The 25,702-nt window shown below is 42.8% G+C and overlaps 1 protein-coding gene and 2 long non-coding RNA genes across 11 annotated transcripts in view; 2 read left to right on the plus strand and 1 right to left on the minus strand.

The window, feature by feature from the left end:
- Window positions 1-25,702, plus strand: part of chn2 (chimerin 2) — a 64,264-nt gene that overhangs the window by 1,920 nt on the left and 36,642 nt on the right. For 2 of the 9 annotated variants that reach the window (XM_070551629.1, XM_070551628.1), the window contains exon 2: window positions 15,606-15,671. The exons of 4 other annotated variants lie outside the window; for them this stretch is intronic. Coding sequence is in view for 1 of the 5 variants with exons in the window: in XM_070551624.1 (XP_070407725.1) it covers window positions 7,443-7,518 (76 nt within the window). In the remaining 4 variants the exon portion in view is untranslated. 3 more of the 9 variants (XM_070551631.1, XM_070551624.1, XM_070551632.1) reach the window with 2 other exon arrangements.
- Window positions 18,051-22,260, plus strand: LOC129161146 (uncharacterized). Its single transcript, XR_011520700.1, has 3 exons — window positions 18,051-21,376; window positions 21,517-21,978; window positions 22,039-22,260. It is a non-coding gene; the product is annotated as an uncharacterized lncRNA (long non-coding RNA).
- LOC129161147 (uncharacterized) lies at window positions 22,445-23,100 on the minus strand. Its single transcript, XR_008561446.2, has 2 exons — window positions 22,963-23,100; window positions 22,445-22,613 (listed from the first exon to the last, which is right to left on the minus strand). It is a non-coding gene; the product is annotated as an uncharacterized lncRNA (long non-coding RNA).

Below are 25,702 nucleotides of genomic sequence, written 5' to 3' on the forward strand. Positions count from 1 at the left end.
TACCAAACTTTGCATACCGTGTAAATTATTTTCACTGCAGAGTCAACATAAATGTCACATTTTCATTCATTTATCTGCCTGATTGCCTCAGCCTCATAAAGATTTCTGTATTGTTTAGTAAAAATGAGAAAACAGCCTTTCATTCAAACTGGAGGCAGATAAACGAGGAAGTCTTTGGTGCACAACATTTTCTTTTGCCACTCATCTCCACAAAATCCCTTACAGCCGTTCTACTTGCTTGGCTGTTGAGGACTTTAGTCCTTGGGTGCAGTGTGCCATTTCTCAAATAGCAGCACCGTGCTGAAATGTTTTCTGACAGGGTGAGAAATTCTGACATGCCATGCTTCAGCGGCTGTTGCAGCAGCATGCACAAGAATCCCACTCAGGTTTCTGGGAGAGTTCAGGGACCATATAGGTATACGTGAGATTTGTCCTGTTTGTTGTTTTACTGAACAGAGAGCTAGGTTGGCAGCTGTTTGAATAAACCAAGAGCTGCAGCAGGCTTGCTTTTGTTGATAAAGCGCGTTTGCCTGGGTGTAACTCCACAATCTGCCTGCTGTTTGATGTAGAAACCTCACTAAACAAGAATGTGGGAGATGCTGTTGACTCTGCTCAGCAGTTAGGAGGGAAATCATGTCAGAATAAGACAGATTAACTTTTTCTGGTTGAATTTCGTCTGGAAAACTTGGTGTATCACAGAAAAAAACTCTGTACAGCACACTTGGTGTTTGTTTCACTTTCCTGCTGTTTCTCATCCCAAGCAGACCACATGGCAGCGGTACAGCCCAGCGGGCGGCTTGGGCCGTCCTCTCCAACGTGAAACAGGCCCTGTGGTAACCACATGCCTCACAAAGCATTATCTCATGTGTGTGTTTCAGAAAGCAACGTTTGACCGCTGCTGCTTTAAGAGGAAAGTCTTCTTCTGTGGTTTGGGAGAGCTGTCATTACTGTTGGGCTCTCAATATAATTATCAGAGGCTACGAGCTGCAGCGCTGCCAGGGATACCGTGGTTGTCACAGGGGTATCATTATTCTGTTGCAGAACCTTCTGGTAGCCAACATTGAAATTATCTCGTCTATGAGGAAAAATAAATCTACATTTTGTTTGGTAAGGTGGAACTGTTGTTGCTGCAGTCAGTCAAGCTGCTATACTGACACGTCCATCTTCTAATTGGTTTATGTGTGTGTGTTTAGAGGAACTTACACCCCAGTGGGTGGCAACAGGAGGCCACACCTCAGGATAATAATAATACATTTTATTTGAAGCGCAATTCTAAAAACTCAAGGTACAGTAAAAGAAAATAAAACATTCCAACAATCACAACAACGGTAAAAGACGAGTCCATTTAAAACCACTATAACACACAGTTATACGGAATGGGCATCCTTGAACAGGAGAGTTTTGAGTTTGGCCTTGAAGTGGTGCAGGGTAGTGGTATTTACACAACTCCCTTTCCACGATAGCACTGGTTGTGGCTCATCACTTAGTACCAAACTCCTGGCAGAGAATTATCGGTCAGTTTTTAATTCAATTCAATTTGTATTCAAGTTTATTTATATAGCACCAAATCACGACAAGAGTCGTCTCAAGGCACTTCACATAATAAACATTCCAATTCACAGTTCATTAAGCCAATCAGAAATAATGTTTCCTGTATAAGGAACCCAGCAAATTGCATCAAGTCACTGACTAGTGTCAGTGACTATACAGCAATCCTCATACTAAGCAAGCATGCAGCGACAGTGGAGAGGAAAACTCCCTTTTAACAGGAAGAAACCTCCAGAGAATCCTGGCTCAGTATAAACAGCCATCCACCATGACTCACTGGGGATCGAGAAGACAGAGCAGACACACACACACACACACACACACACACACACACACACACACACACACACACACACACACACACACACACACACACACACACACACACACACACACACACACACACACACACACACACACACACACACACACACACACACACACACACCAAGTAGTGTTTCTATGGTTACATTGTGATTTCTTAGTAAATATTCTATTTGGTGAAAGATAAACTTTATTGTATTTATCCTAGTGGATATATAATTAAACGGGTAAACTAGTAGTAGCACATCCAACGTCAAGGAAACTAAAAGTTATTATCAGGAGAGGGAGAATGTTTAAGTGGTTAGCAGCAGTGTTTTAGACGATGGCCCCCTCCATGAGGCCACCACAGCTCAGCAGAACATCGTTGTAGCTTCTTCTGGGGAGAAAAACACTTAGAGAGAAAATAAAGTTAACAGCTGTGTAGCAGAGAATTAAGACTACACACTGAAATCACCTCTGTTGCTATTCAGTGGAGATTCCAAAAATGACCAATCAGATTAACCTATGAAGCTTATATCATATGTATAAATATCCCGGATACTTATATATCGATCTAAGTTCATACATCGACCTGTTTGATGTAATTTTAATCCAAAGATTAATGTTTAATTTAGATAATTAAATTTAATAGCAAAAGTTATTTTTAAATCAGAAGCTAGGATCTTTGCTTTCAAATAACCAGAAATATTATACATTTTCTGTGTTTCGTTTCAATAAGGAGGCAAGTTTAAAAATGAAGAAATGTATTACTAACCATTTTAAACTTAAAGATTTGAAACAACAATTATAAAATGACAATTTTTAACAGCTTTGATATTAAACTTGTTTTAAAAGCAAACCTGAGGCTGAAAGGAAGCTAAATGAAAAATACGAGTTTGGATGCGTGAATGAGGTTATTAGGAGGTTTCTTTCACAGAGAGTTGGAAGCGTTCTGGATGAAATGATGTTTGCGGCTAACTGAGTTATTTAGAGAGAAAACAGCATCAAACACATTCTTGTGTTCTACCCTCTTGTGGATCCGGAGATCAGGAGGCTGTGGTTCATCCAAGATGACACTCAGTCTGGCAGGGGAGACGCAAGTGTATGGTCGTCTGGTCCAGACTTGTCCTGGGTACACGGTTGTCAGCGTTTGGCAGATGGACGTTCTCGTCTTAACTTAACTTCAGAAATCAACAACTCTGGGTAGAGTCTTCGTTAGCTGGTTACAGTTAGTTTATTCTTTAGCTATTCTGGTCGGCGTGACTGAACAGCAGGTGGAGGTTTCAGGACGGCCGTTTCCCTTTTCCTCCTTGGTGTTGGTTCAAGAACTGGTTCTGAAGCTGGTGATGGTTAGTTTTACCAAGCTCCAGGACACTCCCACCCTCTCAGGAAGAAAGCTTTGATCGTGCGTCAAAAACATGTGTGAAGTTATGTTTATCTGGACTCTGTGTTAGCTGGATAAGGTGGACTGACCTTCTAATATGCTGAACACATCTTTTACTGTCATCATAATCATTATTATTATTATTATAGTTAATCATTATTATACCCAAAGCATAATAATCCATTTCATGTAATTAAAATACCTTTATACTGAACCAAGTGATCACTTATGAGATTATGTTAAACAGTAATAAAATCAATGAGTTTTACTAATTATTCTCTAATTGTTATCATGTGACTTGAAGTGTCCTCTACCTGGGATGGAACAGCAGCAGATATGGTGATATGATCTTGCAGACATCGTGGCTCCTTGGGTTAATCTGTGGATTTACGTAAAAGTACTGTTTGACCCAGCTTGACCCAGCTGGGTAGATGTGACCCTTGCCACAAATTAGAGAACCTTCATCACGTTACAGCTGAAATAGCAGGAAATAATACAGTTAAAGAGCAGATTGTAGAAGAAAGTAGTAGAGTGTGAAAAGTGGTCAGTGTATCCTCCAGCAGTCTAAGCCTATAGCAGCATAACTACAGAGTTAACTCTGGATAACCTAGCCTTTTTAGATGGAGGCATGTTGGAGGCAGGGCAAGGGAGAGCCGTCTTTACCGACTGTACACTCCACCTCCCTCTACTCCCCCACTTGTCCAGATCTAGGCTAACATCAGATTTCAACCATAGGCCCTATCAAATAAAAATGTTTTAAGCCTAGTCTTAAAAGTAGACAAAGTGTCTGCCTCACGGACTAAAGCTGGGAGCTGGTTCCACAAAAGAGGAGCCTGATAGCTAAAAGATCTGCCTCCCATCCTAATTTTAGATATTCTGGGAACCACCAGTAGACCTGCAGTCTGAGAGCGAAGTGCTCGGTTAGGAACGTATGGAACAATCAGATCACTGATGTATGATGGAGCTTGATTATTAAGAGCTTTATATGTGAGAAGAAGGATCTTAAAATCTACTCTGAATTTAACAGGTAGCCAATGTGTGTATTGTGATGTATTGTTGGGATGAAAACTTCACCTCTGATTGCTGAGGCAGCACTGAGTGGAAACCCACCATTCAGCCCTCAAAGCACTCTGGAAAACTACTGCCATGATCCCCTGCTGCATCCAAAAGTGTATGTTGAAACTAGGGCTGCAACAAACGATTATTTTCATAATCAATTAATCTGTCGATTATTTTTTTGATTAATCGATTAATCGGTTTGTAATTGTTTAGCTATTTAACCTATACAAGTGATGAATACATTTCAGTTAAGAAAAAGAAAAACAGAATTGTGCAGTTGACTGCAATCTATTTTATTGCACACGAACACAGTCAACAGTGTAAAATGAGCTAAACAGTGCAAAATAACAGTCCAGAATAATTTTTTGTCATCAAAATATAAGATGTAAATTCCATAAAAAATAATGTAGAATCTAAAATAGAGGTTGTAAGTGGTATGCATTGTGTCAGGTTCGTTGGCAGATCTGAAGCGTGACTGAGAGATTCTGTTGCCCAGACGCGGAGTGACGGAAATAACCGGCGTGGTTATCTCCTGAAGGTTTAGTTAGAAGGTTTTGAGGGCTGGTAAGCCTGGAGACTCGATACAAAGTCTGGTGAGAATGGTGACTGAGCAATGAATGAAACGCCAGCACTTCCTTAAGTAGTGTCGGCGTGATGACGTCAGCCACCACGTTGGTGGCAGGAATGATTGGAATGAAGTCAGCGGGAGGAGTTCGTGGCAGGACCAACCCCCCCCCCCCCCCCCCCCCCCCCCCAGGGACGGCTCCCGAAGTCCCAGGACGGTGAGCCCAGAAGTCAGTTAGCAGGGTAGGGTCGACAAACGAGCTCGTGGGCTCCCAAGAGCGTTCCTCAGGCCCGTACCCCTCCCAGTCCACGAGGTACTGCCAACCCCGTCCCCGGCGGCGAACGTCCAGAATCCTGCAGCCCGGTTGAGGGTGGAGAGGAGAGGAGATCACCGGCTTAAGCTGGGAGACGTGAAAGACCGGGTGAATCCGGAGAGTAGCCGGGAGGCGCAGACGGCAGGTGACTGGACTGATGACCTCAAGGACAGGAAACGGACCCAGGAAGCGAGGAGTGAGCTTCCGGGAGCCAGCCGGCATCCTCAGGTTAGCGGAGGAGAGCCACACCTGGTCGCCAGACCGGAAGACGGGGCCAGGCCAGTGGCGGCGGCGATGCTGACGGGCCCGGGTGATGACTGCACGGGCCCGGATCCAGGCGAGCCGACAGCGGCAGACTAGCGTCTGGGCAGCAGGGACCTCCACCTCGGGCACCTGATGGTCAAACAGAGGAGGCTGATAACCGTAACAGGTCTCGAAGGGAGACAGACTCGTGGCAGAGGAGGTCTGGAGGTTGTGTGACAGCTCCGCCCACAGGAGAAAGCGGGGCCAGGTGGTCGGCTGAGACGAAGCGAAGCAGCGAAGGTAGCGTCCAAGCTGCTGATTAGCTCTCTCTGTCTGACCGTTTGTCTGCGGATGGTATCCAGAGGACAGACTGGTGGAAGCACCGACCAGGCGACAGAACGCTTTCCAGAAGCGTGAGACGAACTGGGGTCCTTGGTCGGAAACCACGTCCTGAGGGAAACCATGGAGCCGCACCACCTGTTCCAGGAGCAGTTCGGCCGTCCTCTTGGCTGTGGGGAGGCCGGCCAGGGCCACTAAGTGCACGGCCTTGGAGAAACGGTCCGTGATAGTCAATATGGTGTCCAGGTGGTCGACCGCCGGCAGTCCCGTGACAAAGTCCAGCCCAATGTGTGACCACGGCCGCTTGGGCACAGGGAGAGGCTGTAACTCTCCAGCACCGGGTCGGTTGGAGGACTTGGAGCGAGCACACACATCACACGCAGCGGTGAACTCGCGGGCGTCCTTCCTCATGGACGGCCACCAGAGAGCCCGACGGAGGAACTGGAGGGTACAGGCTTGTCCTTGATGTCCCGCGAGCCATGAACAATGCCCCCACGTGAGCGCCTCTTGTCGGCAGGAGGCGGGAACGTAGAGACGGTTCGGTGGAGTCTCCGGCGGTGCTGGATCGCCAGGAAGTGCTGCCCGTATGGACTGCTCCAACGGCCATTGGAGGGAGGCCAGGAAGCGTTGAGTCGGTAGAATGGTCCGAGGCTCCGGGGGGTCGGCATCTGACTGTAGCTGTGAAAAGTAAATGTGGAGAAGGCAGCGTCTGGGATGTTTCTGGGGAGCGATGGTTAGGGCTGCTCGATTATGGCAAAAATAATAATCACGATTATGGTGACTGAAATTGAGATCACGATTATTTAGGACGATTTTTCAATTTATGTTGATTTTATTTGTTTTTATTCAGTCATAAAATTGCTCAGGGCACAATCAGGACGAAAATAAGAAACAAGATGATCACTAAAAGAACTCCTGATTCCCAGTATAAAAAGACCAATATACTTATAGCTCATGGTTTATGACCCAAGGGCTATAGACCTTGGTTTAACTCATTTAAGTCTAACCAGTACAGACCCAAATTCCAATATCTTGCAAATACTGACAGCAAGAATTATTCAGTGGCATTCATAACAAATACATGCAAATAAATTGATGTTCACAAAATGTTGCATAATACGTATTTAGTCTGTCAAGGTGCTGTAGGAGAGTACACTAGCACCGTGTCCTCAGAGAGATTAGTTATTATTTATCAGCATGAGGAACTTATTTCTACCTTATTTATAAACTATTTATTTACAAGTCGTCCATCAGTTAATGTAATAATTGTCCCAACCACAGCTGCACCCCCCACCCCCCAACCCGGTCTCACAGCAATCGGGGCAAGCTGCACGTGTGTTTAGCGCGCCGCACGCGCACATTTAGCCGTTTTTAGTGGCTCAGGAGTCCGCAGGTGCGGTGTGTGTGTCACTCACTCTGGTTGCTCCAACAGGGAGCCGGCTCCGAGAGCCGTTTCTTTAGTAGTTATGTGTCGGTCGCGAACGAACCGGCTCTAAGAGCCGGCTCTTTGAAGTAAACGACGGGAGCCGGCTCGTCATTGGGAGCTGTCCCCTCCCCCCTCCCCCCCTGCCTTGGTGAAAGCTACAGGCGATTGGTCAACATGTGTAACTGTGTGTCCAGACTGTCCACACACAGAGCAGTAGGGGCGGGGAAGAAGGAGGATTATACTCAGACACACAGCAGAGCACATGCAGGTGGAGGGAGACGAGAGGGAATCAGGAGGAGGAAAAGGCGAGCGAGAGGGAGGAGAGCGCGACGAAGACGGTGAGAAAATGAGCGCCAGCAGTCGGAAAGTGGAGATTTCTTAAAGTGTTCAGTTATTAAATCCATAGAATGATAAATATTTGATGTATTGCTTTTTTTTACATTAGTAAATTATTTTACATATACAGTGGGGCAAAAAAGTATTTAGTCAGCCACCGGTTGTGCAAGTTCTCCCACTTAAAATGATGACAGAGGTCAGTAATTTTCATCATAGGTACACTTCAACTGTGAGAGATAGAACGTGAAAAAAAATCCATAAATTCACATGGCAGGATTTTTAAAGAATGTATTTGTAAATCAGGGTGGAAAATAAGTATTTGGTCAATAACAAAAATTCAACTCAATACTTTGTAACATAACCTTTGTTGGCAATAACAGAGGTCAAACGATTACTATAGGTCTTTACCAGGTTTGCACACACAGTAGCTGGTCACACAGTAGCTGGTATTTTGGCCCATTCCTCCATGCAGATCTTCTCGAGAGCAGTGATGTTTTGGGGCTGTCGCCGAGCAACACGGACTTTCAACTCCCTCCACAGATTTTCTATGGGGTTGAGGTCTGGAGACTGGCTAGGCCACTCCAGGACTTTCAAATGCTTCTTACGGAGCCACTCCTTTGTTGCCCGGGTGGTGTGTTTGGGATCATTGTCGTGTTGGAAGACCCAGCCACGTTTCATCTTCAAAGCTCTCACTGATGGAAGGAGGTTTTGGCTCAGAATCTCACGATACATGGCCCCATTCATTCTGTCCTTAACACGGATCAGTCGTCCTGTCCCCTTAGCAGAAAAACAGCCCCAAAGCATGATGTTCCCACCCCCATGCTTCACAGTAGGTATGGCGTTCTTGGGGTGCAACTCAGTATTCTTCTTCCTCCAAACATGATGAGTTGAGTTTATACCAAAAAGTTCTACTTTGGTTTCATCTGACCACATGACATTCTCCCAGTCCTCTGCTGTATCATCCATGTGCTCTCTGGCAAACTTCAGACGGGCCTGGACATGCACTGGCTTCAGCAGCGGAACACGTCTGGCACTGCAGGATTTGATTGCCTGCCGTTGTAGTGTGTTACTGATGGTGACCTTTGTTACTGTGGTCCCAGCTCTCTGCAGGTCATTCACCAGGTCCCCCCGTGTGGTTCTGGGATTCTTGCTCACCATTCTCATGATCATTTTGACACCACGGGATGAGATCTTGCGTGGAGCCCCAGATCGAGGGAGATTATCAGTGGTCTTGTATGTCTTCCATTTTCTGATAATTGCTCCCACAGTTGATTTTTTCACACCAAGCTGCTTGCCTATTGTAGATTCACTCTTCCCAGTCTGGTGCAGGTCTACAATTATTTTCCTGGTGTCCTTCGAGAGCTCTTTGGTCTTGGCCATAGTGGAGTTTGGAGTCTGACTGTTTGAGGCTGTGGACAGGTGTCTTTTATACAGATAATGAGTTCAAACAGATGCCATTAATACAGGTAACGAGTGGAGGACAGAAAAGCTTATTAAAGAAGACGTTACAGGTCTGTGAGAGCCAGAGATTTTCCTTGTTTGAAGTGACCAAATATTTATTTTCCACCCTGATTTACAAATAAATTCTTTAAAAATCCTGCCATGTGAATTCATGGATTTTTTTTTCACATTCTGTCTCTCACAGTTGAAGTGTACCTATGATGTAAATTACTGACCTCTGTCATCATTTTAAGTGGGAGAACTTGCACAATCTGTGGCTGACTAAATACTTTTTTGCCCCACTGTAAATGTATTCTACGCAACAGAAAATCTGAGGAGCCACTTGGGAGCCGAAAGAGCCGGCTCTTTTTGGTGAGCTGAGCCAAAAGAACCGGCTCTCTAAAAAGAGCCGGAATTCCCATCACTATTCTTTAGTGACTGACACATCACTACATCATTCCCTTTCCTAATGTCCTGAAGAACGGTCCGGAGAGCAGGCGGAGTGTTTAGCTAACCTGCAGGAAATGTCGACGATAGTTATCCAGAAAGTAGCTATGGGTTACCAGAGATGTTTCTGAGGTGTTCGCTAGGTACTTTTAAGTTAAAAAGTCAAGAAGAGGGTCTGAAAAGCTGCTAGAAATAGCGTCAAAGTCGCTAAGTTGGCAACACTGTGGGAGGAGCGCTTCATTTGCAACTCGGGGCAGCGCAGGCGGGAGGAGCAAATAATCTGCTTGTTTTGTTTTTTATAGTCGTTCAAAACTCAGAAGATCGTAATCGTGATTAAAATTCGATTAATTGAGCAGCCCTAGCGATGGTGGGTGACTTGTGATCATGTTGATTCTGAGGTTCTTTTCAGTAGCAATCAGTGATTCTGTCAAATATAACACTTTAAAGAGCTCATGTAGAAACATCTTTCAGTCAAAACCAGGTATATGTTACAGGTGAAAAAATTATTATTAAATTACCTACCTACCTACCTACCTACCTACCTACCTACCTACCTACCTACTGTACCTACCTACCTACCCACCTACCCACCTACCCACCTATACTTGAGAAGTTTGAACCAGGATAAAGGTTCAAAGAAGAATGTCTGGATGTGGGATGGAGGCTCTTTAGTTTGATTGATTGATGAACAGTTCTGTTTTGGTTACAATCTGTTGTGTAAAACACATTTTGTAAACATAATGCATAGATACATCTCAGTTTGTCTTTGATTTAGTTTTCAGCTTCAGGACAAGGTCTGAAGCATTGATGAATTCATCCACCTGGCCCCTTTTCAAACAATGTTTGTGAGTGTGTGTGTGTGTGTGTGTGTGTGTGTGTGCGTGCATGCGTGCGTGTGTGTGTGTGGCATATACATTTGGTTATCCATAAAACACTTCTGAAAAATGAAAGGTGCATCTTGTATATAAATAACTCAAAGCTTACCCCACTGCAGTTGATTCATTTTTGTGGGAATTTGACTATTGATCAGCATCAGGGACATCCCTGTACACTTTTTTGGCACGAGCAGGCAGTGAGCAGTACACTATTTTTCACTAGACCGCTCCAGGAAGTAAATGTTTGGAAAATAAATTGAGGTAAAGGGCAGGAAAGAGCGTTTCCTTCTCCAGGGCTTTAAATGACAAAGTTGTTTAGGGGAGACAGATTTGCAGCCGTGCATGATGTAGAAGCGGGCTATCCACCATGTTTCTGGTACAGATCACCATCACTTACATTCTACTTCACCTGCAGAATAAATCATGTAGGAAGGGATTTCTAGTCAAGTACCATGAGTGATTTATATAAATGGTAAATGGCCTGTATTTGTATAGCGCCTTCTTAGGGTTCTACGACCCCCCAAGGTGCTTCACAACACAATCAGTCATTCACACATTCACACACTGATGATGATGAGCTACGATGTAGCCACAGCTGCCCTGGGGCGCACTGACAGAGGCGAGGCTGCCGAGCACTGGCGTCACCAGTCCCTCCGACCACCACCAGCAGGCAAGGTGGGTTAAGTGTCTTGCCCAAGGACACAACAGCAGAATTCTCTGGTCGGAGCCGGGATCGAACCTGCAACCGTCCGATTACTGGACAACCCGTTCTACCTCCTGAGCTACTGCTGCCCCATAAACTACCTAAACTACCTGCGTGCTTTGTAGCATCAGCATTTACGCAGGTTTGTCCTGCAGGTTTTTGCTGGTAATGCTGTTAGTGAGGGTTTATATGTAAAACGTGTACTTCTCACCCGTTTGCTCGTGTGAATAGTGTCCTCTCACCAAGGCAGCTCACACCTGTCATATTTGGCCCATATGGCTCGCTCAGTAAAGATTATTTTGAAACTGTACACAGACGGTGTCCCTGCTGCAGTTCTGCAACGTCCCACTGACATCACTGCATGTGTGTTTGTGTGTGACTCAGGTCAAACTCCAGAATGGGTACTCATGGTACTCATTAATGGGAGCACTGGTATCAGTGATACACTGCAACATGTTTTTCAAATCAGAATGTTTGTGTTTTTGGTGTGTGTTGCGATGGAGACAGACATGCGGGAGATAATGACATTTTTGGACAGAATTGAAATGTATTTATGAGACAAGCTCAAATGATTTTGTTCTAAATGTTGATAGAGGCACTGGGGTCAAAAATCCCAATGTCTAAATATGTTGAAACAAAAACCGATGCATTATGGAGGTACACTGCAGGCCACATGAGAAAAGACACAATAATTATAAAACAATTAGAGCTGCAGCTGTTGAATCTTTTAAAAACCGTCTTACATGTGAGTGTTCAAGAATTCTGATATACATCAGCTGTTTTTATCTGTGCTCTCCTTTAGCCATCGTCACATCTGCATGTGCAGATGTTGGGGTATCCAGTTTTTGTTTTACTTGTCCTAATATTTCAAAAACCACCAGTTACCTGATCCTGCAAATCTTTGTCCAAAACTGGGATGTTTGTGACAGAATCACTTTTTTACTTCCTGTTTGTTTGGTACAAGGCTGATAAAGTCTCAACAGGTTAGGGTTTGAGAGAGAGTATCACCTGAAAACAGTTACAGCTAAATGCACAACTAAACGTAATATTTGAACATGAAGCAAGATAAGAATCAACAAGAGTCAGCACCTATAGAGAAAACATCGGAGGTGTATTTTGTATTTGTTTTGTTTTGTCTCCAGTATTCAAGGAGTTGCATCCGTTTATTGTGAAATGTGTTTGATGTGATGAACAATATATGGCATCTCCTGCCTAAAGCCACTTTGGGTTCAATTAAATGTTTAATATCTCAGTGAATATCTCAGTGATCCACGTGCACCTGAATGCAGCCGTTTTCAAAGGTATCAGTGATTATTGCCATCTTCCTCTTTGCCTCCATCTGACCACTTCTTTATGTGTTTACTTTTATTTTGTATTTTATGTCCACAGTGATTGTGCCACTGGGCCACAGTCTACTGCATCCATCCATCCATCCATCCATCCATCCATCCATCCATCCAAACATGTTTCAAGTTTTATATAGCGCCAAATCACAACAAGAGTCGTCTCAAGGCACTTCACATAATAAACATTCCAATACAGGTCAGGTCATTAAGCCAGTCAGAAAAAAAGTTTCCTATATAAGGAACCCAGCAAATTGCATCAAGTCACTGACTAGTGTCAGTGACTTTACCGTAATCCTCATACTAAGCAAGCATGCAGCGACAGTGGAGAGGAAAACTCCCTTTTAACAGGAAGAAACCTTCAGAGAATCCTGGCTCAGTATAAGCAGCCATCCTCCACGACTCACTGGGGATAGAGAAGACAGAACACGCGCACGCACACACACACACAAACACACACACACACACACGCACGCACGCACGCACGCACGCACGCACACACACACACACACACACACACACACACACACACACACACCAAGTAGTGTTTCTATGGTTACATTGTGATGTCTTAGCAAATATTCTATTTGGTGAGAGATAAACTTTATTGTATTTATCCTAGTGAAACTAGTATTAGCACATTCAACGTCAAAGAGAGTAAAAAGTTATTATCAGGAGTGGGAGAATGTTTTAGTGGTTAGCAGCAGTGTGCTAGACGATGGCCCCCTCCATGAGGCCACCACAGCTCAGCAGAACGTCATTGTAGCTGCTTCTGGGGAGAAAAACACTTAGAGAAAAAATAAAGTTAACAGCTGAAATAGCAGGAAATAATACAATACCATCCATCCATCCATCCATCCATCCATCCATCCATCCATCCATCCATCCATCCATCCATTCATTCATTCATTCATTATCTGAACTACATCATCCCCACAAGGGTTTAACAGAATATAGTATGAATGTCAAGCAGTCATCAGGTGAGATGGTCAGTCCATCAAAGGGCCATTTATAGATTGACACTACTCCCTCACACCTAGGTAGGGACAACTTGGCGTGTTCAGTCAGCCTGGTCTGTGTGAGAACATTGGACATCTGGAGAAAACCCATAAATGCATGCAGAAAACATGCCAACTTGCCAAAAAACCCTCCCACCCACTGCGTTCCACTGTGGAGACCATGGACAGCTCCTTCAGAGGCAGACTGAGACATCCCAGATGTAAAACAGAACGCCACCGTAGGTTTTTCATCCCCTCTGCAGTGAGTGTAGAACTCCTCAGTTTAAGCTGTTCTGGCATTATCCTTCAACATTCATTATGTGTTCAATACTTGTTCAATACCAGATTTACATAGTATGTCCGTGTCTCTTACAGTGTGCTGCATAGTACTGGATTTTATTTGTGGTTGTTAGTGGTCAAAGGTTACAATAATAACTTACTGCCTATGTGTAGTATGTACTTTTGTTATTATTTTTCTTTAAACAAGTCTCTGAAGTGTTTGTGCTGCTGTAACAAGAGAATTTTCTCACTGTGGGATCAAAAAAGTCTATTCTATTCTATTCCTGTGAAAAGGCCACACAGTCAGGATTTTGAACCATCAACCTTCTTGCTGCAAGACCATTTGTAGTTCTCAGAGGGATTTTGTGCTCCCCCTTGTGTTTATGATGGGCTTTACTCTCTACAGGAGGCTGTTGGTGTAGATGATTGCTTTTAACTTTGTTATATTTGGAGTTGTACACATATGTCTGTTTTTCAAGATCGTTTGGCTGTGGTGGCCATTTTCACTCAGTTGACTTGGAAAATGAAACAGTCGTTGATGCATGTCCAGTGTAGCGTGGACAATCTACATACTAGATTAACGCTGGTTGCTATCAGCTTTGTTAGATTCTGAAGAAAAGATCAGACACATTAGCATATGAACTTATACCATGCATGAATATCCAGGATATTTATACATGATATAAGTTCATACACCAACGAGCTTGGTCTATATCTAATCCAAAGATTAATCTTTTAAATTTAAGAAATGCAATTAATAGCAAAAGTGTATTTATTAAACAGAAGACTTAATGGAATCTTTGCTTATTCAGTAACCAAATATACACCTTTCTGTGTTTCATTTCAAAGAAGAGTCAGGTTTAAAAAGTTAAGAATTTATTACTAACAGTTTAAAGATGACAATTGAAATGACAATTTGTAACAGCTTTGATCTTAAAGCTTGGTATTAAAAGCAAACCTGTGTCTGAATGGAAACTAAAATGAAATGCGATGTTTGGATGCGTGGATGAATCTCAGAAGATTTCTTTCTTAGAGAGAGAAACGCGTTCTGGGTGGAAAAAGTTGTTTGCAGCTAACTACAAGTTGTTTCTTAGAGAGAACAGCATACAGACGCCATCTGTCAGAAGTGTCTACCTCACCCAGTCAGGAGACCCTCTGGTGGATCCGAGATGTCAGGTAGAGCTGATGACCTCCGAGCACGAGGTTGGTAGAAGGACCTTGGTGCGACCAAATCAGTCCCAGATGTCTCCGTGGGTCACAACGACTGATGAAACTAGTTGCGTCTCAAAATCTATAACTCTGAAGGAGTTTTGCATCAGCTGGTTGCAGGTGGCGTTTATTCAGAGCGATTCTATCGGCTTAGCAGAACAGCAGGTGGAGGCTTCAGGCGGCCAACCCTTATCCTCATGAGACTCTCGTCGCCACGAGAGTATCTGCTTGGTTCAAGAACTGAGGAGTTTTTAGTTTTAACAAAACCTCAGAAAACGCCCTCTCAGCGTCAGAAAGCTTGTTGTAATGGAGCAAAGACATGAGAGCAAGTTAACTTTACCCTGGTTCAGCCCCCTCTGCATGGTGTGTACACGTGCAAATGACCTTCTTCACACTGTTAAACATTACTGATTATCAAAGCAGACGATAGCTAGAGGGGGATACAAGCCCTACAGTTTTTATTCATCACATCTTCTCTTTGTCACTGCAGCAAACGCCCACCTTTAATCCCATTATTGAGCCCTCTCTCTGGTGAGTAACGGAGGGCAACAAAATTAATGGTTGTTTGTTTGTTTGAGGGGAGTGGAAACCTCCGGCTGCTCCAGAATTATAGATTCCCCTCATAAAAGACACGGGAATTCTTTCAGATGCTTTGTTGGATTTGTGTGTGCATGTGTGTAAGAAGTTAACAGCTTCTGTTTTGTGTGTTTGAAGCTGCAGCAGATTTCCAGACTGGAATGCAATTCATCTTTGAATAAGCCGCAGTGAAATAAATCTTCTGATTCTTGCCAACAGGATGCATGGTGACAAAGCTTCAGCCTTAGGACAATGGCTTTCTGAGGCAGATCGGCCATGCACTAGGTAAAAGACCTTGAAGGTTGCAGAGGGGTGTGTTCGCCTTTAAAACATGGTCTTCTAAACTGGTTCGTTTTTGTAATGCATCTTTCTTGCATTTGTCTTTTTCCTCTAATGAACCCCGATAATGTTGCTGTTTGCACAGAAAGAAACACTGATTCTGTGAGACAACACACAGAATTCAGTTATGCAGCTTTAATATTGATGCTATAAGGAATGACTTTCCCAGATACGCTGCCTGAGTCTTGGTGCTCGTCTCCAACAAGTGCTCACTGGCTTTCATCGACCGATTCCCATTGCCGTGCTTTGTTCCTTTCCCCGTGGCCAGAGGGGTGTGGCAGCGATCTGTGGAGGGGACCTGGGCAAGTCTACAGGAACATGTTTCCTCTGGATCAGCATGACTCAGTACATCTTTCTGCAGTGATGCAGCAAATTCTTTTAGCCAGAGATCAAAGTGAATTGCATTTAACAACTAGGCGTGAATGAATTTACAATCCAAGCAGCACGTTTAGCCTTTTGCATTCCCTTCCATCTGTCAGCATGAGCAGACATGAAAACTAATCTCAGCTCACTTTGGTTTTACTATAAATATAAATAATTACAAGAACTAAAGTTTTCAGTGTTAAAGAGTTTTTACCTGTTGTAAGAAGGATATTAGCTACCAGTACAGAAATATATAACAGCTGTTTTCAGACAAAGAGCGCCCCCTAGGACACCTACCTGCTGTTTCTGGTCAGCAGAGGGCTGTCCCATGTGAACTTGGTCAAGTTTCTACCAACACAATCACTGAACCCCACTTTTAAAGGAATTGGTTAAGTTGTTAAAAATTGGTTTGTGTCGCTGGTCGCTTGGGTCCTAATCTCCAGAACCATCCAGTAAGAGATTCTATAATAACTATTAATACCGTTGCATTTGTTGCAAAGGCGACGGTGGCACAGGAGCTAAGTGCTCGCCCCGTAATCGGAAGGTTGCAGGTTCGAGCCCTGCACAGTCTGTCGCTGTCGTTGTGTCCTTGTTGGGCAAGACACTTGACCCACTTTGCCTGCTGGTGGTGGTCGGAAAACTCGCCTCTGTCAGTGCGCCCCAGGGCAGCTGTGGCTACAGTGTAGCTCATCACCACCAGGGTGTGAATGGGTGAATTCTCTAATTTCCCTCTGGGATTAATTACGTATATTTGGATTGAGTTGAGTTGAATTGAATGACTTATTGTGTTATGTAGCAACCCCAGAGGTCTAGTATTTCATCAAAATGAACAGGAATTAACGTTTTAATTTGCAGACACAAACATCCCAGCTGTCTGGCCTCCAAACAAGACGCACTGCACAAGGCCTCGTCACCGGATACAGGAGACATGATCATTCCCAGCTACCTTATCGTGGCTGGAACAAAAGTCATGCAGGAGACGAGACTTTTGCACTCACTCTGAATAAAGTTCCTCTTCCTTGAATCATAAATGACATTTTAAAACGTGATAATTGCACACGTGTCATATAATCATCCCTTGTTAAATGCCAGAGTGTGTGAATAACGTGTGCATTAATCAATGATGTGTTCATATGAACATTTGTCCTGCAATGATTCATTTCAGACCTTAAACTACACCAGATCAGTATTTGTTGATTTAACAAGCTAATGCATCAGTGTACTCATACATCATTAGACTCATATTAAGGTTTCAGCAATCACTTCACATAAACGTGTAAAAAACATTTCCACTTCACACTAAGAGCTAACCTCTCTGAGGATCTGAGGGAAGGCGTGATTTCTGAGGGATTTTGTTAACGCCCTTTAAATGTGTCGAAATCTGATTTGTCCAAGTTTATAAATAAAGTTGATAAAAACAGGAATCACTTCCGGATCTAGTTCGTCTTCCCCAGTTGGGTGAACATGCATTTTGAGACCATCCTATCTTCTGACATCAGGTCAAAGCCTCTCTGCAACTCTTGCGAGTGATTTCAGACACAGCGGCTCTTTTCAGAGCCACCGGACCGCCTTAGATGCGAAATAGACTCTCCAGCTCCCTGCCGTCACCTGAAGATAACCCAGACTAGAAGGGTCGTATTCTGAGCTGGCTACGAGCTCCGGTACCAGAGGTCCACGCCATCGGCAGTGTCCACCTCGACCTCCTGACCCCCTGGATCGCTTGGGGATCTTCACACAAGGGTGCGTAGACCGGCACAAACTGCATCAGATGGTTTTATAAACAAACCTCTAGCTGATCAAACATACAGCCAAACTGATGTTACAACCCAGACTCCACAAACTCTCTCAGACACTTAGAAGGTTTTGCTAAAACATCTAGCTCACCCTCCATCACTCCATTCATCATCTGTTATCCTTTACACACACCCCCCCCCCCCCCCCAATGATGATATTTTTGGAAAATATCAAAAATACTTTAAAACTGGTGTCAGGTTAGCTACAAGCCAATTTGCACGATCAGAGATAGTCTCGATTTTTTAAAGCTGAGGCCACTCAAAGGTGCATCTGCAGCAGGTTTTTTCTTTCAGTTCTTTTGGTTAAAGGCTTCTTCTTGTCTGTCTGTCATGTTTATAAGCTGAATTTTGTCCTCCACCTTCATATCACACCACAGACAGGTTACTTCTGTGCTCTAGTTCTCCTCAACTGTTGTTAAACTGATTCACATGAACATCTTGTTCATTTGAACATCTTAGGTGTGTTCTTGCTGTGTCGTATCTCTAATTCCATGCTGTAGTTCTTTTTTAAAACAGAGCAGTTTTGTTTACCTGTTTTCCCGCTACGTTTCGTTTGCTGCTGCAAACTTCCTCAGGCTGACGCTGATGGTGGCGTCACTTCCTTCTCCGTTTATCGAGATAAGGAGACGTGGATGTGGGACCATGAACAGGGACGATGGAGTTTACGCGTTGGACCACGCATGGGACTGCATCGTCGGAGAGGGGAGAGCGGGCAGCAGAGGGCGACAACGTCCTCTGCTGCCCGCGGATAAACGGAGAAGGAAGTGATGCCACCATCAGCGTCAGCCTGAGGAAGTCTGCAGCCGCAAACGAAACGTAGCGGGAAAACAGGTAACAAACTGTTCTGTTTTAAAAAAGAACTACAGCATGGAATCTGGTTCATTTTCTTGATTTCACCTTACAAACATCTAACCCATTGTTTTCAGCCTAACCCCTTCTTTCCACCGGAGCCGTCAGCAGCACGTCATAGCTGCTGATAGGAACCGCTGTGGTCAACAGAACCTTTTCCACTGGAGCCGTCAGCAGCGCGAGTCGGCCGCGTCTCAGGAGCAGCATGTCGCGGCCCTTACGCGCCGGTTCTATTTTCTACGCACGACGCCTCTGAAACGGGTCAGTTCGACATTTTTGGAGTAAGGTCTAGCTGCAGACGTAGCTCCGTCCAAACACGCCCCGACAAAACACGCGTGCATGTACGAAGACGAGAACTCGCATGTGTGTTGCAACAGATGGAAATGACAGTTCAGGTAAAGACAGATTTATATTTTTACAACTTGCGAAGATTTTGTACTAGAAATTTGAACGTTTAAGACATAGTTTGATAGATAGCGCATTCGTGATTTTTTTCTGAAACACTTTTATATAAAATTAAGCATTATTGGCAGTGGGGGAAGACGTCATGGATGCAAATTTCTTAATATAATTTTTAATGGAAGCCTTTTGGCCAAAATAAACGTAACAATAGGCTATTTATTTGACCGTTTATGACTCCTCATCTAATAAGCAGCAAACTCACGACGGCAGTGTGGTAGCCCGGAGGTATTCTACAAACACAAGAACAGTGCTAATGCCTATATGTATTGTTTTCACATTGTTTATGACAGCCTCTAGGTGTGAATGTCATTTTTACTAATTGCTATTTATCTTTGTCTCATTAGTGAGAGGCAGCTGATGTCCTATGCCATGGAAAAAAACATGAGCAAGGAGGCTAAACAGAAACTGCTCATGTACACTGAGAAACTCAGAAAAGCTCTGGACTGGTCTGAATTTGTGAAGAGGCTGTAGCATTGTGTGGACATTTTTATTATTATTATTTTGGAAGGTTTTTGTAAGGCCAATAAAAGTTGTTGCTGGGTGTTTCATTTGTCTGAACTTTTTTTCTAAAGCAAAACTTTTCTGCTTTTGTGTTTACAGAATATTCTTTACAGATTAGTGTATGGTCAATATCAGTTTACTAGTCTTGTGAATCGTATACTTAATGCAAAATATTTTAGTAATTTCTAAATCAATACATTTTGTGTCAAAGGGCCAGCAATTATTCCTGTTAACAGAAAACATGAAATGCATATATACACACATGTAAATATGCCTACAAATTACACATCAGCAGCTTTTCACTGTAAAGAAGCAATAAAAAATCATAAATAGTAACATAAATATTAACTACTCACTCGTATGAACTTAGACCTACTGTTAGTGCCTGTAATAACAAATGATTGAAAGTTAAATGTTGCTGTAGGAGGCGTGCTCCCACATAAATGGAGGCTAGTGGGCTTAAGGGGTTAATTAAAATGATTACCACTAATTACTTTTTCTGATATTTAATTTTATTGCATTTAAAATAAACACTTGCACATACATGATTACTCACCTGCTAACTTAAAGAGCAAGTAACGTCTAAATTCACTTTTTTTTGCTGATGAACTGTATAAATGAGTGTCTAATAGTGTTTTAAATGTGTGCATTCTTTATTTTAGCATTTTGGTGCATTTTCTTTAAAAATTAAAAATTCTGTCTAAAAACCACAGTAATGCGCCACCTTCAGCTGAAAACATAGAATTTGAGTCATTTTGAATAAATTTTAGCCAATGGCTAAAGAGTAAAGTACTACGTAAACCAGTAGTATAAAAGCAACGAGCATCTCGGCCACGCCCTGTGGCGAGTGGGAGTTGGATTTGCAAGTGAGTGTAGGAGGTCAGCGTAGTTCAGCATTAGCATATAGCATTAGCATATCCTAGTCTTAGCATATCTTTTAGTGTTATAAATACTTATTTAGTGTTAGATTTGGCTGTTTGATATTGTAGTTTAGTTAGTGTTTGGCTGTTAGTGTAATTGGGAAAGTATTTCGGGTTTAGTGCTCCATATCGTGTTAGTATTGGTGAATAGGTGTAGTGTAGTATGCTTGCGGTGACTCTGTGGGCATTTTACCCACGATTCTGCACGTCTCCGTTTGAAGAGGGAGGCTGCCCACCTTGGCTCTTCCGTGATTTAGATGCAGCCCACCGACTCTGCTCCCCCACCACGGTGGGCTCCAGTCTGAGGTGAGTAAGCTAAATAAACGTTTTAACATCTTCTAAAGACAATTCCCTACCTAAATGCAAAGTTTGAGAGACGTGGTTCACTTCCTTTAGCTAGTCAGTTGGCAATTCTGCAACAGTGTCTCTAACTAACGCTGCACTAGTTGACAGACAGCATTACAGCGTGAAATCCAGCTTGTGAACAGGTTCTGTGAGGAATTCTGTTCAGGAGGTCGCATTTCAGGCTCTCCACATCATGTGTGACTGACTTTTACGTTATAATGATCACACACTAGGAATGTTATAAAGCGCCTATATGGGACAGTTTCTTTTGTATATTATCTGACTTTATAAACTCTCAACAACAATGTGCTTATATATTTTTTTCAGGCTAAATCTACCCAAGACACTGGCTGTCAGACTGATTTAGCTGCAAGAATGCACTTGTCCAGGCTGACGTGAAACCTTCCCTGTAGCAAAGGTGAATTATTTTTAATAATCTTCTATGTAAACATTTTATTATTACCTTCTAGTTTTAATTTGTTTTACAGATTATTGTTACACGTGATTTTATGCTCTTTTAAACATTTATAAATGTGCTGCTTCTTTGTTTTTACATAGCCAGCCAGAATGGAGTTCACAGCCGCAGTGTGTCTGGTGACCCACGGGGACCATGATGAAAATTCATCTTCCAGAAGGTCCCAGAGCAGCGGCCACACCCCCTGAAAAGACCAAGGTGTGAGGTGTCTGCTGTTGATTCCAGCTTCCACCTCAGTGACAGTGCAAGCTCAGTGAACTGTTCAAGGTAAAAAAAAAATTAAAACATTTCAGAATTTTTAAGATATTAACAATTAAATAAGTATGTGATTACATCATGACGGAGGCTACTGATTCTGCCCCCGTGACACTTGGTGGTGACTTGTGAGCTGATTCACCTGGAAAACAACTTTTACATAAAATATTTTGTTTTTGCTATTAAAAGTAAATTAACTAATAACCTGCATTATTGCAGGACACTCTGCAAAATATGGACTCTACACCATGAGGCAGGCACACGTTAATAACTCTATAAGAGCACATAAGGTGAGCAACACCACATATTGTACACTGTCCTGAATTTGTTTTCTTTCTGCATCTCATTAGCCTGGCTGATCACCTGATAACTCCTGTCATCTGGTTATGACAGCATGAGGATGTCCTCACACACCTGTAACCTATCAGCTCATCTGGCAGAATAGAGAGAGAAGAGACAACACCACATCTCCTGTTCCTGGAAAGCCTTCAGCCATCCTTCGATGACTGAGAACCTCCATCAGCTCTGTCTCCTGTCTGCCTACAATTATTATAATAAATATTGTGTTTGACAAGTTTTTTTGTGCTGCCAAATATCTCATATAGATTCCAGTTTTGATATTTTAATGGATATTTATAAATTACATTAATTGAATTATCACAATGCATGTTTAACTAGCTCTATTGTGATGAATTAAACTAGCACCTCACTGTTAAAAGCTCGTTTTAATTTCAAGCATGTTTAAGTATTTATGGACATGAACAAAAACAGGAAATATATAAATTGAGATTTATTTAATTAATATAACAAATAAGGAGGAAAGAGTCATTGAAAGGCACATTCTTCTGGAAGCTCCTGATCCTGATGGCACCAGCAGAGGAGACCACCTGCAGACACCAGAGACCAGCTGCAGACACCAGAGGACCTAGAACCAAGAGAGCAGCTGTTATCAGTAAATAAATAAATAAATCAGGGCAGTTTTAGTGAGCTGAACACATTACAGAATAATTTTCTCATGGGGTATTTTCATAACTTTATGCAGCAGACTGTAACTTGAGCCCAGAGCTACCGGAGAGCTGCTATCCAGCACGTTTCAGTGGATTTTCCTGCTTTAACAGGTTAGATTAGCTGTTAAGCAGCTCAGCTATTTGTTGCTGATTAAAACCTGGTGTGCTGAAGCAGATAAACCTCTAAAACATGCTGAATACTAGCTCTCCAGGGCCGTGGAGACAAACCCTGCAGCTAATCCAATGCTATGGCTAACGGCTACTTACGTTCAGAGGTGGTTCTGTTGGGTCGGTTCTGGGAGTTACAGGCAACTCACAAGCTCACAACAATAAGGCTCAGGTCCGCTTGTCTCCTCCAAATAGACTTGGTCCCTTTCTTCTCGAGTGTCTGGGTAAGGAGGGGGAGAAACATCCTCCACTTCTAATAACTGCATAGAGTGAAGGGAGCTAGCATCGTCTAGTTAGCCGTCGTCTTCGTCACTGCCGCGGCTCCACCCTCTCGGTCCTCCAGGCAACGCCTACTAATGTTGCATTTTTTAAAATTGATACGTGGGAAGAGAAGGACTCCGAGGCTCAATTGACCCGCTCTTTAAGTAAGCATAGGTATGTTGTGCCTACTGTCCGGCAACTGATTATTTGTTGGTGGTATCTATGTTTTATAATGTCACTGGGGATGCCATAAAGTGTGTATGCAAGAAACAAAAATCCATACATTCATATTTAAACCTGGAATCCTGTCTGTTTAATTACATTATTACTATTTCTGTATTAGGGCTGCAACAAACGATTATTTGGATAATCGATTAATCGGATGGGGTCTCGACACGATTAATCGATTAATCGGATTACATGGGGAAATTTTTAAAAACTGCTAGGGAAACGTTATTTCTCTCCTTCCTTCACTTTATTTAACACAACATTATTAGAAAACAGTTCAATAGCAGAAAAACAACATGCCATCACCTAAATTGTCTTATAAGGTGTATAGACAGAGACCCTAAGCTACATCTATCTGTGACCTAAAATGCTTGGTCCAAGTTAAACAGCTTAAGGGCAATTCTCATCTGTTTTGTTTGATCTCATCTGTTGACATATATTTTAAATGTAATTAAACATAGGCTGTGAATTAATCAAAATTGATCACTATTTCCAAAAAATGACTGAAAAAATACCAAATAAAACAAAAGTAAATGAATGCCATCCTCCTTGCGATGATGCCCTGGGCAACTGCCATAAAGTCACATCAAGAAATGCTGCTGATCATTCCAATGATCCCAAATAGACTCACATTAGGCCACATGAAAGCAACTGAACCCAAAAATATATTAACCAGTATATAACTGCACTCTCACACAACACGCCTGCAGCAACAGTTAGAACTCCTCCCTCCCTTTTAAAAGCGTTTTTGCTTCTGAGGACATTGTGGTTGTAAAACCACATGCTAGTAGTCTGGCCCCGGTGTGATCAACCAGTTTCTGCGGGAATGTGACGGCGGAACCAGGGCCAGATTAACACTTTGTTGTACCCTGGGCAACAATATTCAAGGGCTCCATCATCACGACCCGAGGATCACCATAATGTGGTCACATACAGAATATTTTACTGTAATATGCAGTAAATATACTCAATACTTGAATGCCTGACAACACGTAACCCGCCCAGAGTAACCTTTGACCCACCTCGTGTGGACTGACCAATGAGGAGAGGGTCTTAACTTGAGGCCCTCTCTTCATTGGTCATTCTGCATGAGACTGACTCTCAACTGACGTTCAGTCGTAGGCAGCGAAGCTTCTCTGTGCAGTGCAAAAGCCCGGGTGGACAGTTTGTTTAATGTAGGGTGACCATATTTCCATTTCCAAACAAGAGGACAGGGGATCTGTGCCTATGACGTCACACTATGGCAACGCCACACAAACCATGTTGGGACCCATTTTTTGTAAGAACTAAATTAATATCAGATTCTGCCAATTAAAGGGCTCTAAAACAATTCATATATAAATATTTAGCATATTTAATGCAAAATCAAATTTTTCTGCTTTAGTTCTGCAACAAGGTTTTATTAATAATAAATTATTATACCTTTTGTTTTACTACAGCATCGGTACGCTTCCTGTGCACGGATTATTAAGGATGCTTGTTTCAGCTGTGAGATTAGACGATAGGATCAATGAAAAAATAACTAGTCACACACTCCATGGAAACTTTCAAAGAATCCACAAATAGTGGCTTTCAAATGGTTTTGTTACTTTTTGCAAGTTTATAAAAGAAGCAGATGAGACAGCATGTCTGATAATTTAGTTTTTCATCTGATAATATTAGAACATGTCAGTAATGTCTGAGGGGCTTTTATAAACACCATATAACTAACACTACTGGAGAGGGCATGAATTACACAGAGGCTTCTGGGGAGCCCAGTTATTGGGGGGGGGGGGGGGGGCATTTTGCCTTGGCCCCCAAAATGTCTTGAAACGGCCCTGGGTGTGTGACTGAGTTTTGAAGGTGATCTGAATTGTATCAGATGTATAAATATGACATGTGTATAACTTATTGTTTTTTATAGGTAAAAACATGTAGTGGTGATAAATCTACCTACATTTTACTTTTCAACACTTTGTTTTCAGCGCTTTGTTTCACTTTCAGCGCTTTGGGCTTCCTGACAGGGTTGCGGAAGGCGCTTTATAAATAAAGCTTTGATTGATTGATTGATTGATTGATTGTTTTTTTGTTTTTATTGAACTATTTTCCTGTCCTGTCTGTCTCTCATCTTCCTGCATCTCCTCTTAATTCTCCAGAAAATCTGTTGCCTGGATTCTTACCTTTTCACCTCATCAGTTACTTTTGAGCAGATCAAAGGGATCTCCTGACCGAAAAGCGCAGAGCGCGTTTTCGATGCTGCGTGAGGTGACATCACCACAGCACAGGTGATGAGCTCCGCAGTAGCGAGCTTCAGGCACAAATAAGACAGAAAATAGAGAAGATGTGCAGACAAGAACGATCGTGTGCTAAT

Source organism: Nothobranchius furzeri, chromosome 5, assembly GCF_043380555.1.
Source record: "Nothobranchius furzeri strain GRZ-AD chromosome 5, NfurGRZ-RIMD1, whole genome shotgun sequence".
NCBI classification, from domain to species: domain Eukaryota; kingdom Metazoa; phylum Chordata; class Actinopteri; order Cyprinodontiformes; family Nothobranchiidae; genus Nothobranchius; species Nothobranchius furzeri.